Raw genomic sequence first — 16,987 nt, 5'->3', positions numbered from 1 at the left:
TACTAGATAATCTCTGAAGGCCTAGGGGAATGTGACTTCCATAACGCCAAAAGATATTGAAAAGCTGTCTTCCTGCAAATTGCCTCCTCTTCTGCCTGGCTAAACCCCCAACTTTATAGTGTCATCCTGGCAGGTTGTAAATGATGAATGGTGTGGACACTCTGGTCCACCCAGGACGGAGTGCTTGGCAGGCTCTCGCAAGTTGTCAGCTTTTGTTCAGATCTAATCGGAGAAGTCTCCTTCCAGGCCAGAAGCCGGAGCCAAAAAGGGAAAACAGAATGTCTCAGCTATGCTTGGTATCCAACGGGATAAGGAGCTGTTTTTCTGGGAAGAAATCTTTTTCTTTTTTCCTTTATACCTTGGGTTGGGCCTCCCCACTCACCCCTTCATTTCTCTTCATTTTAAGCCTAGTGATTAGCTGATGATTCATGCATGCAAGTGGTAGCTTTTGGGAGGTGGGGAATGAAAAATTGTTGACATTACGCTTCGACATTGTAAGCTTCTCTTTAGGGATCCTTGAAGCTAACATTTGATATGAATTTCCCAAAGTAAAAAAGATGCCTTAGTTACTGCTCTATCCTGAGGCCTAACAGCGTGTTTGGCGAATGGCAAATGCTAAATACGTATCTACTGAATGACTGCATGAGTGGCTGGCGAATTAATCGGTGAATATACGGAAGAACAAGTTGTTCCATAAATAACAAGAGTAGGTGAAAGATGACAGCATCCCAGGGAAGAGGAAAATTTCAATACACTTTTTAGAGTGGCTATATCACTTGTTTGGGAAAACTTGGCTTTTGAAAGTCATTCTGACTATTTAAAAATGACACTTAGCTATGAAACATATTTATTAGCAACTGAAATTTTCTAAATATCTACTTTTGCTTTTTGTTAAAAAAAAAAAAAAACAATGGGATTCCAAAGGAAAATAATCCAAAATCTCCCAGAATAAACCAATTTCCCCCCTATTTTTGAAGGACTTTCTTTCCCCCCACAGCCTGAAGGGCTGGATTCATTAGCATCCTGGCAGCTGGAGCCTGGGCCTGCTGTGTATTCAGCCTCACTCATGGTTCCTATGTGCCCCCAATAAACTGACCCACAAGTGGCAAAGACCCTAATGCTCTTCAGGAACAAACTGGTTTCTTCAGTTTTTTCTTGGTTTCTAAATATTTGCTCCTGTTTTCTCATTCTAATTGTGTGTGTGTGTGTGTGTGTGTGTGTGTGTGTGTGTCTACAAATCGTTTCCCTTAACAACAAATTTGTTACGGGAATTTTAAGGAATATCTCCCCCATTATTAGGAATATGTAAGTTGTGTGGCGACTGGTAAATGAGACTGCACTGTTCCAAGTAGGTGAGGTGAGTTTTTTCCTTTCCCCATTTCACAGCCAGTTTGTTCAACAAAGACCAAGGGTTCTGCTGGTTCTGTTTATTTTCAAGGTGTGAAAAGGACATCGATGAGTGTGCCTCTGATCCCTGCTTCAATGGAGGTCTGTGCCAGGACCTGGTCAACAAGTTCCAGTGCTTCTGTGATGTCGCCTTTGCTGGTGAACGCTGTGAGGTAGATGTGAGCGGACTCTCCTTTTATGTCTCTCTCTTACTCTGGCAGAATCTCTTTCAGCTTCTTTCTTACCTCATTCTGCGCATGAATGATGAGGCAGTTATTGAGTGGGGTGAACCGGAAGATTATTAACATTCATTTGGACATTCCCAAACTTAAAAGCCGTTGAATTTCAAGAAATGCCTCGACTCATTTTAGATTCTGAAAAAGAAAATAAAAAACTAACTACCTTGAAAATCAAAATAAATTCAAGGGCTAATTAAGCGATCACGAGCATAATATGAGCATAGCAAGTATTTACCTATTTCAGCTATACATGTAAAAATTTTTCTTTTTTTAAAGTTTATTTTATTTATTTTGAGAGAGAGAGAGTGTTGGGAAGGGAGGGGCAGAGAGAAAGGGAGAGAGAGAATCCCAAGCAGGCTTTGCGCTGTCAGTGTAGAGCCTAACTCAGGGCTTGAACCCACAAATTGTGAGATCATGACCTGAGCCAAAACCAAGAGTTGGGCTCTTAACTGATTGGGCCACCCAGGCGCCCCAAAAATATTGTTCTTAACATAACCAGAAACATCTCATCATTGAGTATACTCAGTAAGATACCTTATCATTCTGAGTGCTTCCATATGTGAATGACCACTACGCTAAGACCACATTTTCTCCTCCATTCCACTGCTGTGTGGACTTCTGTAATGTTAGTTGCCTCATTCACCCTGATCCTAAGTCATTTATATTCTTTCATTCCCATCTATTATTCATGACCTGACAGTTTTAAAATTACCGATTAAACTGTTTTTCATACCCGTCTATGTTTTAATATGTTGTTATTCAAATACTGCTTCGGATGCTGTGTCTCCCTCTGTCTCTCTCTGCCCCCTCCCCCACTCACTCCCTGCTTCTCTCCCTCTGAAAAATAAATAAACATGAAAAAAAAATTTTTTTAATGAAATGTTGCCAACCCTCTGGTAAGTTAAAAAAAAAAAAAAAATATATATATATATATATATATATATATATATATAAAGAGAAAGAAGGAAATCACACGAAATCCCTAAAATATAGAAATAAAATTTTCTGGTATAATTGGTATCAAAACTCAAGTGATAGCTCACCAGTATGATTTCTGATTCCCCAAAACCTCTCCTCCAATAGAATGACGCATAAGCACTATTTCCATTTCTTTTTCCTACAATACTTTCTATTCAAATAGAGTATCTTTCTGCTAATTGCTTATAAATCTATGAGCTTGCTGACATTTCTATCAAATGGACTGACTCGAATTGTTTTTCAAGGCATATTTAATTTTAAAAAGTACTATTACTATACACCAAAAATATATATTATAAAACTTGATTTCTTGGAGGCATGTTTTTCTAAAATTTACAAGTAAATATGTCATCTTTGAGTATCTTTCTGAAAAAATAATAAAAGCATATGAAAGGTGTGGAAAGTACCTTCCATAATTAGAATATATTTGGCATTATGTTTTATAAATATATACCTGAAATGATGGATCTACTAAGTCTACTAAGTTAGTAATTAACTAATGAGATATGCAAAAATTATTTATTTATTAGCTTTCATAGAGTAAATAAAATAGTAATTTAGAAAATGCTTTATTTGATATTTTTAATTGCTTCCACTGGCATGTTAGCATTTCTGCTAAATATCTTTGTATGGATGTCCCCTTCCAAAGGAGACATTGTGTTCATTTAAAGGGAAAGTGGTTTGACCCTATGAATTAATTTAGAAAGCGACTACAGTAACAGTCACTGGACTAATATAATCGTGTAAATGTGTCTATGTCTTTAGGAGCTGCCCTGGTTTGAAAACATGAGGGTGATTTAGCCATCGGGTGATAGCCAATACTCATTTATTCCCAATTGTTGGTTTTTTTTTAAAAAAGTTGTTTTTCTGTGGAAATGACCAAGGAAAACCTAAATATACTACTCAAAACAAATCAAAACAAAAAGACAAAATGGTATACTCTAAAAGCAAATGAGATGTGTTCAATTTTATTTTTCAATAGCAATAGAACGCTTAATGCAGAAAATTCCTATCCTGTAGAATACTGGCAGTCGTTTCAAACTAGAAGCAACTGATTTTGAAGTCTTTCCTTAATCCCTATGCTTTTCCCTCACATTCAGGCAGCATGCAGACTGCTGTCTCAGATGGATCTGTTCCAAAGTTAGACTTTGTGACAAGAGACTTGGGGAAAACCTTCGTCAATATTTGCATTCCCAAATATTTGAAGTAAACATAAAGTAGATTATGGCCAAAACCCATACATACAGTTTTCACATTGACTCCTTTTGGACATTCCTGTAAGGATGTACTTACAGGCCATTACAATGTGATTTGTTACCTTCCAAGTATATTTGAGTCATTCACAAACTCTTTCTCTGTAAAATTCTGATCTCTGTTGTCACTGTAACTGTCAATTGCTTTTCTATTTTCCAAATGTCTTGTCATGAGATTTCTGACTTAAAACAAAAATACCTTCCTTTTTCTTGTTATTCTTTTGTGTTTTTAATTGCATTGTGTGTGATTATGGCTTTTACATATTTACACAGAAAAATAAAACTGGTTCCTGTATCTCTACTTCTCATCCTCTGACAACTGTCTTCATTTTCCTTGACTGTGTCTTGCATGGAAAGATGTCCACAAGCCAGGCATGCGCATATGCGTGTGTGTGCGCACGCACGCATACACACGCACACACACACATCACATAATGAACACAGAATTGAGGTTTCCTCCCCCACACGTGTCCCTGCAAGTAAATACCTTCAGCCATCAAAATCAAGGTCCCATGTACTTTCCCTGTCTGGTTAGTATTCCTCTAGTTGACATTCTAGAATTGATCATATCCCTACTTATTTTTACTATTGGTTTACTTTGCCCCCATAGTAGACTTGGTTCAACCTGGGTCCCAGGAGGGGCTATTTCACCTAAATGATAGAAATTCACACAAACTCCTCTACAACAAGTTTCTGAAACAGAACCTGTATTTAGTTGAATAACAGATCATTTCTTTTTGCTTACTTTTAAGATTTGATATCGGAACTAAACAAGGCTCTGTCTCTGTTTTTGGCCGTGCCTCTTCCTTCTTTGTGTGTGTGTGCCTGAAGAATGGTTTTTATTACCCTCCTTTTTAGGGAGTAGGGAAGTAGGGAAAATCGGAAGGTTTGCAGAAATGTTGCATTTTGGCAACATGAAGAAATAATTAAATTCGGGTAACACTGAGGACAATCAAAATCTCCCACCTTCCAAAATCTTGACCAAATTGTGTTTAAAGATCCTTTTGCCATTTAAGTCACTCATCGTATAACTGAAAGTTTGTACCCTTTGACCAGCATCTCCCCATTCCTCACCCTCAGCACCTAGCCACCATTCTACTCTCTGCTTCTGTGTTTTGTTCAGTGTTTTTAGATTGTACATACTAGTGGGATCATACAGTACTTTTTATTTTTTGTCTGACTTATTTCACTTAGCCCAATACCCTCAAGATCCAAATGGCAGGATTTAATTATTTCTTGTGTGGAATAATGTTCTATTACACTTACATACCAGATCTTCTTTATTCATTCATCTGTTAGTAAACATATAGGTTGTTTTCATACCTTGGCTATTGCAAATAATTCTGCAATAAACATGGGAGTGCAGCTATGTCTTTGAGATAAGGGTTTCATTTCCTTTGGATATATATACCCAGAAATGGAATAGCTGAATCATACGGTAGTTCTATTTTTAATTTTTTAAAGAACCTCCATACTAGTTTCCATAGTGTCTGCACCAATGTACATTCCCACCAGCATGCATCAGGGTCACCCTTTCTCTACCTCCTCCCCTACACTTGTTATGTCTTGTCTTTTTGATGACAGCCATTGTGACAGGTGACATTGTCACTATAGTTTTGATTTATAGTTCCATGATGATTAGTGATGTTGAACACCTTTTCATGTGCCTGTTAGCCATTGATGTGTCTTCTTTGGGAAAATGTCCATTCTGTTTCTCTGCCCATTTTTAACTCAGATCAGGGCTATTTTGCCATTGAGTTGTATGAGTTCTTTATACATTTTGGATATTAACCCCCAGTCAGATATGATTTGCAAGTATTCTCTTCCATTCCATAGGTTGACTTTCATTTCATGGGTGGTTTCCTTTGCTGTGTGGAAGCTTTTTAGCTTCATGTAGTCCCACTTGAATACTTTTGCTTTTATTGCCTTTACTTTTGGTATCAAATCCAAAAAAATCATTGCCAAGACCAATATCAAGGAACTTACACCATAAGTTTTTGTCAAGGAATTTCACAGTGTCAGGTCTTACACTCAAGTCTTGATCCATTTTGAGTTGATTTTTCTATATGGTGTGAAAGGAATCCAGTTTTATACTTTGGTGTGTGGCTATCCAGTTTTCCCAACACCATTTATTGAAAAAATAATCCTTATTTTTGGCTTCTTTGTCAGAAATTAATTGGCCATATAAGGGTGGATTTATTTCTGGGCCCTGGATTCTTTTTCATGTGTCTATGTCTCTGTTTTTATGCCAAGCCCATAGTGTTTGACATCAGGAAGTATGCCGCCTCCAGCTTTGTTCTCTCTTCTCAAGATTGCTTTGGCTGTTCAGAGTCTTTTGTGGTTCCATATAAACTTTAGGATTGTTTGTTCTATTTCTACGAAAAATGCCATTGAAATTTTGATAGGGATTGCATTGAATCTGTAGATTGCTTTAGGCTTGACATTTGAACAAAATAAATTCTTCCAATTCATGAGCACAGAATATCTTCCCATTATTTGTATGTTCTTCAATTTCTTTCATTCATATTTCATAGTGTTTAGTGTACAGGTCTTTTACCTCCTTGGTTAAATTTATCCCTAAGTGTTTTATTACTTTTGATATTATTGTAAATATGATTATTTGTTAATTTCGGATAGTTTGTTGTTGGTATATAGAAGCACAGCTGCTTTTTGTATGTTGTAAACCCCTAGAAGTAAACATAAGGAAAGAGTTTTATGATATTGGTCTTGGCAATGATTTCATGGGTATGGCACCAAAAGTACAGATAAAAAAAAGCAAGAATATATATCTAGAACTACCTCAAACTTCATATTTTCTGCACAGCAAAAGAAACAATCAATTGAGTGCCTTTATCTTTCAGTCTGCTAATGTGATGTATTACACCGGTTATTCATTTAGAGAGCCCAGTTCATGCTTGATCTCACCAATCATGAAATCATGATCTAAGCCGAAATCAAGAGTTGGACACTTAAAATGACTGAGCCACCCAGGCGTCCATACATCCTACATTGATTAATTTTTATATGTTGAACTGTCCTTGCATCCCAAGGGTAAGTCCCACTGGATCGTGGTATATAATCCTCTCAGTATGCTATTAATTTTCTTTTCTAGTATTTTTCTAAGATTTTTGCATCTATGTTCATCAAGGATATTGGCCTATGGTTCTCTTTTCTTGGGATGTCTTTGGCTTTTGTGTCGGGGTAATGTTGACCTTATAAAACGAGTTTGGATATTTGTCTCCACTTCACTTTTTTTGGAAATGTTTGAGAAGGATTGCAGTTAATTTTTCTTTAAACGTTTGTTAGAATACATATGTTTTCCCTCTTATGTGGATCCTGAGAAACCTAACAGAAGACCATGGGGGAGGGGAAGGAAAAAAAAAAAGTTAGAGAGGGAGGGAGCCAAACCATAAGAGACTCTTAAAAACTGAGAATAAACTGAGGGTTGATGGGGGGTGAGAGGGAGAGGAAAGTGGGTGATGGGCATTGAGGAGGGCGCCTGTTGGGATGAGCACTGGGTGTTGTATGGAAACCAATTTGACAATAAATTTCATATTAAAAAAAATGTTTGGTAGAATTTACCAGGGAGGCCATCTGGTCCTGGGCTTTCTTTGTGGGGAGGTTAAGTTACCACATTTCTACCACCCCAATAATTGTTGTGAAAGGTAGAAAAGGAATAGATGATACTGTTGAAATTGTTAATAATAATAATTGAATGAGACGCACTTGCACAGCTTTCAATTTTAGAGGCTCTCATATTTGTAAGTCCAGTTTTTCCCCCTCATGATAACTCTGAGAGGCATTATTATCTTTATTTTAAAGATAAATGAATAGAGATTTAAATTGGTCACCTGAATTTGTCTGGACCAAGTATCCGAGAAGCATCAGAACTGGGGTGTATCCACACCATTTGTTTCCAAGTCTAATGCTAAAGAAAGGCTTGAGGTCTCTGAGTGAGGAGCCAAGAAAGGGATGTTGTGGCAATTAGCAGGAATTTCCTTGTTATTGTGGTCCAAACTGGTCAAAAAAATATGTTAGCCGTCGTCAAGAATGGTTTGGAAAACCAAGTAACAACTCCTTTCCAATACAACCCTAAATTTTTGGTGCCTATAGCTTGTTGCCACATCTCTCGAAGGAACTGTCACAAATAGAGACGATAGCGAGAATAACTAGAATACCCAGAGAGAGAAGATTTGAGGAGCGAGCAGACATGTCTAATCGTTAAAGTTACTCTTTATCTCGGCTAAGTCAAGGGTCTGAACATACGTGCAAACTGATGGAGGGCCTGATTGAAGGAAGCTGTTCAAAAAGTCCCAGAATTCCGGGATGGGAAGCATTCATTGAGACCTTGTAAGTCTAGCAAGTAATAGGAAATTCCCCTTCACACTACAAAATTTATAGAACTCATTAAACTAAGAGAGGAAAGCAGAAAGTAAAAATAAACTCAGCAGGGATTTGGAGTCATTTGTGAATGACAGAGTCACAGATGGTTTCTGAGAGGGTGAGAGCCGTGCTTGATCATAAAGGCTGATGTCAAGGATGATGCCAACTGGCCCACATCCTCAGGCTTCTGTAAGAACAGAGCACTGGCCAGTGGCACAGGAGTCTTCCTCTCTCTAGCAGTTTCTTTGTGCTCTCAGTTTGGCCTTCAGGAAAGAGGTACCCAGAACGACATTCTCTACAAATTATTATTTTAAAAAGCACTGTCACTTATCGCTGAGTTTCCACTAATCAGCATTCAGGAAGGAGTAAATATAGCATTAACATAAAAAACGGTTCTGGAATGTTATTTTGATGTATTTCAATCACTGAAATCAGGTCTGATTCAGTTCACTAATCTGTTTTCCTTTCATCTTTTCACACATTATTAAGACTTCTGCTTCACCAAGTATAATTAATGCTCTTCATTTCTTTTTTTTTTTTAATTTTTTTTTCAACGTTTATTTATTTTTGGGACAGAGAGAGACAGAGCATGAACTGGGGAGGGGCAGAGAGAGAGGGAGACACAGAATCGGAAACAGGCTCCAGGCTCTGAGCCATCAGCCCAGAGTCCGACGCGGGGCTCGAACTCACGGACCGCGAGATCGTGACCTGAGCTGAAGTCGGACGCTCAACCGACTGAGCCACCCAGGCGCCCCAATGCTCTTCATTTCTTAATGTGAGGTCATCACCACCAGCTTCACAGAATTCACGTAACATAGACTTTCACCTTCAGCGCACATTTCTTCATGTGTCCAAAATAAAACAGAAACAGGTGATGGAGAGTGGGGCTCCAGGATGAGAGGTACAACTGGATTGGTTGGTGTTAAGCCACAGACAACTGTGAGAAACAACCAGGCTGAGGTTTGTCACTGAATTGACTAGCTAACCAAATCAAACAGCTTTTTTAGGTACCTGTCAAATTAATCTCATCATCTTTTAAATCTCCCTGATGGGATCACTGCATTGCTGTAATACTGGACTTTGTGGAAATTGGTGTTTAAAATATTTAGTTATCCATTTGTCCACTATTTATCAAGAGTCTGCTCTAGGCAAGGCTCTGAGCTGAGCATGGGGAGCAACCAAAATGTACACAAAAGTTGTGTTCTTGCTCTCCAAGAGCTTAGGCAGGAGAACTGACTTCCGTGTGTAGCTCCGCCCATATAGTTTTATAATTTTGTAGATCATGAAGATACTTGACATGTTCCTTTAATGATGTGTATTGGTTATGACAAGGGTGACTGCATTATTTATTATTTGACTGGAGTATTATGAGAGTGAAAGCAAGAACTATTAATAATCATGCTGGGACAACAACCTAAACTGATATTGTTCTGTGCAAACTGAGTTATATCCTAGTTATTGCCCAAGGGGGAATGCATTATGTTTCATTGGATACATTTCCATTCTCTTCAAAATGTAGTTGAAATTTATGATAGGTAATTTCAGAAATTACGTGTACATGATACAACCAATTAGTTGGCCAAGTGACTCAAAGCAAACAATGAAGTCAATTGCATCTTGTTAGCTATCATTTTCTTGAATATTCTCCATTGTTCTATACTCAAGAAGAACTCTGGCATTGGCTCGATATATTAAGAAAAGAATGGGGTGCCTGGGTGGCTCAGTCAGTTGAGCGTCCTTGGCTCAGATCATGATCTCGTGGTTTGTAAGTTTGAGCCCTGCGTCAGGCTCTGTGCTGACAGCTCAGAACCTGCAACGGATTCTGTGTCTCCCTCTCTCTGCCCCTCCCAGCTCACGCTCTGTCTCAAAAATAAATAAACATTAAAAAAAGTTAAAAAAAAAAAAAAAGAAAAGAGTAGTGATCAACCAAACTGAAAATTTCTGGTATGCAATTGAATACCATGCTGTTGTCTAGTTGAACGTGGCACAAATTTAATTTTTCCTATTTTTTCATTTTCATTAATGGGGCGTGTATATTCTTATATAATATGGCTTTTCTTCTTGAATGACTTATATTGTCATTAGGAAATGAGACTTCGGCTCATTGAATCCATTGCTGATCTTTTTTGTAAGACTAAATGGAATGACTTGTAGAAAACTAGGTACACTCTGGGGAATTTAATATATGAAGAAATTTAAATATCAAGATAACTGACTTAAAATTAGTAATTTTTTAATATATTATTTCTACTTAAAACTTTCATGACTCATAATATATATTTATGGATATATGCAGATTATTTTCTTAACTTTCATGAAGACAAGAAGAATTCTTTATTCTAAAGGGCATAAAGTTATCTTTTACTCACAGTGATAATTTCTGAATCACAGAGTGTTTCATGTAAACTGTAGAAATCTATCAGAAACTAATCATATACAGGAAAGAAGCAATATATTAAATACAACTCATCCAAAAAGAAATAGGCTATTTACAGTAAAGTATATTTGATCATTTGGAAAGCACATTCATGATTGTCTCATTGTCTCCCTGAGTGTAATTTAGTTCCACATGTGGCTCTGAATATATATTCCTTACACCCATTTCCTGTAATATTTCTTTGATAATCCTATGCAGATAGCAAGATTATGTTGTAAAAGAAAACTGAGGTACCAGTATATTTGTTATTCAAAGTTGCAAAATACATCTTAATACCTGATAAATGGCTGAAATCACTAGTTGATATCTAACAGGAAAAATTACATTTTTTTAATTAAAAAAATGTTTAATGTTTATTTTGAGAGAGAGAGAGTGTGAGCGAGGGAGGGACAGAGAGAGAGGGAGACACAGAACTCAAAGCAGGCTCCAGGCTCTGAGCTGTCAGCACAGACCCCGATGTGGGGCCCGAACCCATGAACTGGGAAATCATGACCTGAGCCAAAGTCAGATGCTTAACCAACTGAGCCACCCAAGTGCCCCAAAAGTTACGTTTTAAAACTAAAATGTTTCTTTGAATTTTTTAACAGCCAGCATCATGTTATGTATATAATAGATACTAAATAAATATTGACTAACTTACCGATATAGTGAGCAAAGTGCTTTTGAGGGTAAGTTCAAAGTGGCAATTTCTCACTTTGAGAATTGTGTGTGTGGGTATATATCCAACCTGTCCCATAGTTACTGAAATTAATGAAAGTGATAGTACATGGTACATACAGAAAGTTGGCCCATTTTTTCCAACCAATTTTGCAAAATGAAAAAGGCAAGTCTTGGTCATTAGTAAGAACTTTGGTAATGAGATCGTCTTAAGGATAAGTGAGCCACACTCTCCATTAGGGGAACATTTCCATCCAAGAATCAAATGCGCAGAAGCCCTATTATTTATGCTGAAGTGGCATTTGATACAGATCGGCTCTTTCCTGAGCCAATCCCAGAGGAAGTTTTTTTTTTTTAATTTTTTTTTTAACATTTATTTATTTTTGAGACAGAGAGAGACAGAGCATGTATGGGGGAGGGTCAGAGAGAGGGAGACACAGAATCCGAAACAGGCTCCAGGCTCTGAGCTGCCAGCACAGAGCCTGACGTGAATCTCGAACTCATGGACCGCGAGATCGTGACCTGAGCCAAAGTCGGCCGCTCAACCGACTGAGCCACCCAGGCGCCCCAAGGAAGTTTAGATCCATAAAGACATGGGCTCACACCTGTAACATAATCATCTGGACACCCAAGGACGCTCTCAGAGCAGCCCGCAGGGATATATTTAATTTGACTTCCTTTTTGCATTTAGAAAAGCATTACATTCTATCAGATGGACAGAGCCCCTCAAGATCTAAGCGACTGAGAAGAGAAGCGTCATTTCTCTTCAAAGATGGATACGGTTGAATTATTAAAATCATGTCCTGTTAATTTCATCTTCTCTAAAGCAAGTAAGAGCCCACCACTGTTGCAATTTTGAAAAAATGACATTTTATTTATTTTCCTTAAGTTTATTAAGAGAGAGAAGAAGAGGAGGGGGACGCAAGGAGAGAAGAAGAGAGAGAGAATCCTAAGTAAGCAGGCTCAGCACTGTCAACATGAAGCCTGATGCGGGGCTCAAACTCACATACCCATGAGATGGTGACCTGAGCTGAAATCCAGAGTCAAATGCTTCACCGACTGAGCCATTCAGAAGCCCCGAAAAAAAGACATTTTAAAGGATATGTTGCTCATTTCTTTTGGAGCCTTAAATCCTTATTTCATTCCTCTTTGCCTGGTCAAATGTATATGTTCTGAAAACTCGCCAGGGAAGCATTCCTTGCTTCTCTCCCCTACCCGGTCAGTGCTGGGAGTGTCTTCATGTTTCTACACCATCCTAAGTACACCTCTATCATAACGCTTCATACTTGTGGAGGGCTCACTCTGAGCCAGGCATTATGCTAAGGTCATTCATTACACACATTGTCTTCTTTATCATTCACAAAAGTCCCAAGACTTAGGAAATCGTATTTTCCATGTTACTGATGAGAGCACAGAGTCAGGGAGCGGTCAAGCACGTTTCCCAAGAATATCCAGTTCAGAAGTTGAAGGACACGAATTCACATTGGTGGGGTATGTGTACCTCTGACCAGTAAGCAATACGGCAAAAGTCTTTATTTACTTGTCACCTTGTCCTCCATCCTGGGAGCTACAGAAAGGTGGACAGAATGTCTCATTTAACTTTGTAATTTCAGTGCCTGATAGAGCAGATGCTTCAGTATTTACTGAAGGAGTAAATGGATGGATGAACGGCATGTAGTGTGCACAAACAGAGAAACTCTGGTGTTGCCAGAGGTGGGGAGAAAAGAAGTTTCACACAGAAGATATATGATCCTCAGGGGCTCCTGGGTGGCTCAGTCAGTTAAGCCTCCAACTCTGGATATCGTCACAGGATGTGATCTTGCTCTCGTGAGATCCAGCCCTGAGCCAGGCTCAGCGTGGAGCTTGCTTGGGATTCTCTCTCTCCCCCCCCCCCCCTCTCTCTCTCTCTCTGCCCCTTTCCTGTTTGTCCCCCCCCCCAAAATAAATAAACATTAAAAAAGTATACATGATCCAAGTCTTAAAGAATAAGCAGCAATTTTCTTGGCAAAACAAAACACACATTTTCCCTTGATGTGTTTTTGTTGTGTTTTGTTTTGTTTGTTTGTTACCAAATTGTTAATTATATTGATTTTCACTGAAGAAATTAAGTCACAGATAAAGTTGTGTGCCTGTTAGCAAAGAGAGCTCCAAATGCCCAGGTTCTTATTCCTACTATAAATACCACATTACGTATATAATTGTCCACTGCTTTGGTTGATTATTCGTTCTTTACACAACTGAGTTTTTATATTTGAAAAGGAAACCTGGAAAAAAGGACATACACTTCCATGGGGACCAGTGAGCAAGGCTTGGAGACAGGAGAGATGGGAGGAAATTTATGGCACTGGCCCCAAAAAGATAATCAACATCACCCATATTGTTGAAGAGGCCCTAAGCAATGAGAGACGAAAATATGCTTAGGAAAAATTGGTGCCAGGAGAAAAAGGGGGATCCAGGAAAGAGCTAGAAGAGTTTATAAGTAGAAAGAGCCCTGCGGCAGCCACAGGAGCATAGGGAGGTAGACAGAATTAAATGATATTTTCCCCAAGAGCACCATCAATGAGACCAAAACTTATCTTTTTTTTTTTTTATAAAACCACTTGTCAGAAAAGCCTTACAAAGACGTCTCCAAATGTTCTCCCTTTTCGAAATTCAACCGAGCCTGAAGGATTTGTGCTGTCCACTCCCACCTCCTCCTTGCCAATTCATCCTCCTGCTAAGCCACCTTCCCTGCACTAACTGTCCTGTGGGATGAGCCCACGTTCTGGGCCTCTCCACAGGAAATGCAGTATTCGGTCTTCACAAGTCCCATGGTGGTGCCTAGAGCTGCCTGAGTCAACGCCTTCCACCCATCCCCTGCAACTGTAAGAAGGAGAATATCTTCCCAAAGTAACCACTCTGCCCACACATTTGTTTCAACAACGTGTCTGACAATGGGTAGGACACAGGGAGAGAGGGCCAGAGCAGGGAATCAGGTCAATGTAGTATATAATCCCAACTGTAATCATTTCAAGGAAACTACAATCTAGTTTCAGAGGGAAAAATAAGACATACTGGAGACCATTAATCCCTAATGTCGTTCCTGAGTGAAAAGCACAGTATGAATTCACATAATTTTGGTCACTATGAGCTGTTATAAGAGGGGAAGTTTTCCTGGAACATACGGGAATGAAGAGAGCCCATGAAATATGGGACAGATTATTTGGAGGACAGAAAATGGGAGAGCATTCAAGAGAGACAAAGGTCATAAGTAAAGATGTGCTAGTGGGAAAAAGCTTGGATTACATGAAGTACAGAGAGTAGAGAGGCCTGCCTAGAACAGGGAGACAGTGCTGGGAAATAGTGGGATATAAAACTGGGTGAATGAAGGGTAGGGCTAGATTGTAGATTACATCGCCCAAGTGTCTGCTAAAATCCAGCCGGAAAAGGAAGAGTCATCCCATAATTCTGTGAGTTCGGCCTGCACCATGGTTTCCTCTGAGCTATTTCCTATCATTTGGGATTGCATGTGACTCGGCACTGACCTTCTCACTAGAAGGGACCTTACACCATAAAAAAAAGCAGCTTTCTTCAGTGATGGTTTTATTTAATTAATGAAAGCTCCCCAGAGATACTCTTAGACTTACTCTTCCCTATTGGATACGAATTATTCCTTGTTCTAGAAATTCTTTTTTCTTTATAATGCTTTTCTTTGAGCAGAAAGAGAGCAGGGAGTTTTCTTTGAGCAGATTTTGGGGGGCAGTGGTGGAGGTTGTTTTTTTAAACTAGTTTATAAAAAGACAGATATGCCTTAAACCAATTTTGTGTTTCTGCTTATTAAAAGTTTTCTGTAGGCATAGTTTTGTTCCTAAGTCTTGCTTTAAAGCGCCTTTTTTTCCCCCCCAACTTCATTTGAATCTTTCTAAAGTTCTTATTCATTAATTGAGGATTTTCAGGCCTGTGATGTTTTGGTCTGAGGAGGTTCAAGTATAATCAGATTAAGTCTCCCTTCACTGAAAATGGAGCAGATTCCCTAGTCCAACAGCACTGAAAAGGAGTCTTTGGGGCAATATATTGATGCTGTTATTTTTTTCATTGTCTTTAAGTATATGAAATCAAAAAATACATTTACTCACCTAAAGCACTGCCTCACTGAGCAGATCCACAGAAGATGCATGCTATACCTAGCAGTAGGTGGACTGAACATTTTTGTGACTAAGGCAATCCATTTTTAAAGCTAAGGAAGCCAGAAGACTCTGAAAGTGACCCATTCACTGCCCACGGGGAGTCAGCAGCGGAGTGCACGGGAAACCCCCCTGCTCAGGCCTCAGGTGACCAGGATTCTTCTGCTACCAGTTGTGCCTTCTCTCAGAGTGACCAAAAGTATCCAGCACGCGATGCCTCATTTAATCCTAACCACTGGTAGTGGTGTAATTTCCAATTCACAGATACAAAAACTAAGGCCTAAACAAATTAATGAATCATTAACTAAAGAGGAGTCATGCAGTTTCCTAAACCCAAAGCCTCATCTTTCTCTCTAATACACAATCTTATTTCCTTTCCTAATCTATAAAATCTAAACACTTAAGAGACTGTTTTCGAGCAGACTGCCCTACCTGAAAATTTTAGAAATGTTATTATTTCTTAATCATAAAATGAGTGTTAAAATAAGGACCATTACAAATGACTTACAAACACACAAGTTTTTCATGAAACCAGTTATACCCAGGGAACTCTGTGGAATCTTTTGAAGAATAGTTCTTGGGGAGCAAATGAGGAAAGAGACTGTAAATCTGCTCTGTGCCCCCAGTAGGATATGGTATCTATTTATTTTTGCCATTAAGTCCTGTGGATGCTAAAGATATTAACAGCTAGCAGTATGTAAATTATCCTAATTTGCTGCTTCTTGAGGTGAAAGGTTGTGTGCATTTGGGCTGATATAGCTCCATTGCCACTTAATCACCATTATAAATGCTCTTGAATTACAGAAACCAACATAAGCACCTTGAATTAATATTTATTTGCAAACTTTAAGTAATAGCAGAGAGCTTCACATTCAACCTGGTGGGGTGAGCTGAAGAGGTACAGGTTCTGTAGAACTGCGTCTAATTTGTCTTCTGCCTTGAGACAGAAATGGTGGTGTATTTCACAGAATCCCTGCCATGGCTAGGGACTACAGGCCACTGCTCCTTGGAGCGAGAAAATGTGCACCTTTGTAAAGAGGCATTCTGCCATGTGAAGAGCCCGGATGCATTGTGAGAACCATGAAGGTGCATATACATGAGGGCAAAACGTCTAAGTGGCCACCTGTTAGGAGAAAATATTCTGTGAGAGAAGCATAGGCTGTATGTTGCATACTGACTTACAGAACGCAGTTGACCAGAGCAGGACATCCCAAGGACACCAGCCTTGGTTCAATTCTCTTTTAAGGATTTGTTCACTGATTTATTCATTCCCGGGAACACAGACTGGAATCAGAATCACAAGTTGCTACTACCATTTTAGTTCCAAGCATGAGCCAGATTGGGCTTAATGCACGGATCTAGATAGAGCTTTCCTCTCTGCCTGGCGAATATACCGATTATCACCCGGATAGATCACGAGCCGCTCATCGTTTGTGTTGAGGGGTCTGTTTTTGCGTTTGTTTTGCATTCGTGTCACATTTATTTATTTTA

At 38.9% G+C, this 16,987-nt stretch overlaps 1 protein-coding gene across 4 annotated transcripts in view; it reads left to right on the top strand.

The window, feature by feature from the left end:
* CRB1 (crumbs cell polarity complex component 1) overlaps positions 1-16,987 on the top strand; it is a 208,120-nt gene that overhangs the window by 174,130 nt on the left and 17,003 nt on the right. For 2 of the 4 annotated variants that reach the window (XM_045456672.1, XM_045456669.1), the window contains one exon: positions 1,439-1,565. The exons of 1 other annotated variant lie outside the window; for it this stretch is intronic. In XM_045456672.1, coding sequence (XP_045312628.1) covers positions 1,439-1,565 — 127 coding nt within the window. The remainder of the gene's footprint in view (positions 1-1,438; positions 1,566-16,987) is intronic. One more of the 4 variants, XM_045456670.1, reaches the window with a different exon arrangement.

The sequence above is a fragment of the Leopardus geoffroyi genome, chromosome C3 (genome assembly GCF_018350155.1).
Source record: "Leopardus geoffroyi isolate Oge1 chromosome C3, O.geoffroyi_Oge1_pat1.0, whole genome shotgun sequence".
Lineage (NCBI taxonomy): Eukaryota > Metazoa > Chordata > Mammalia > Carnivora > Felidae > Leopardus > Leopardus geoffroyi.
The sequence above is the reverse complement of the archived record's forward strand: the minus strand, read 5'-3'. Positions and strand labels throughout refer to the sequence as shown.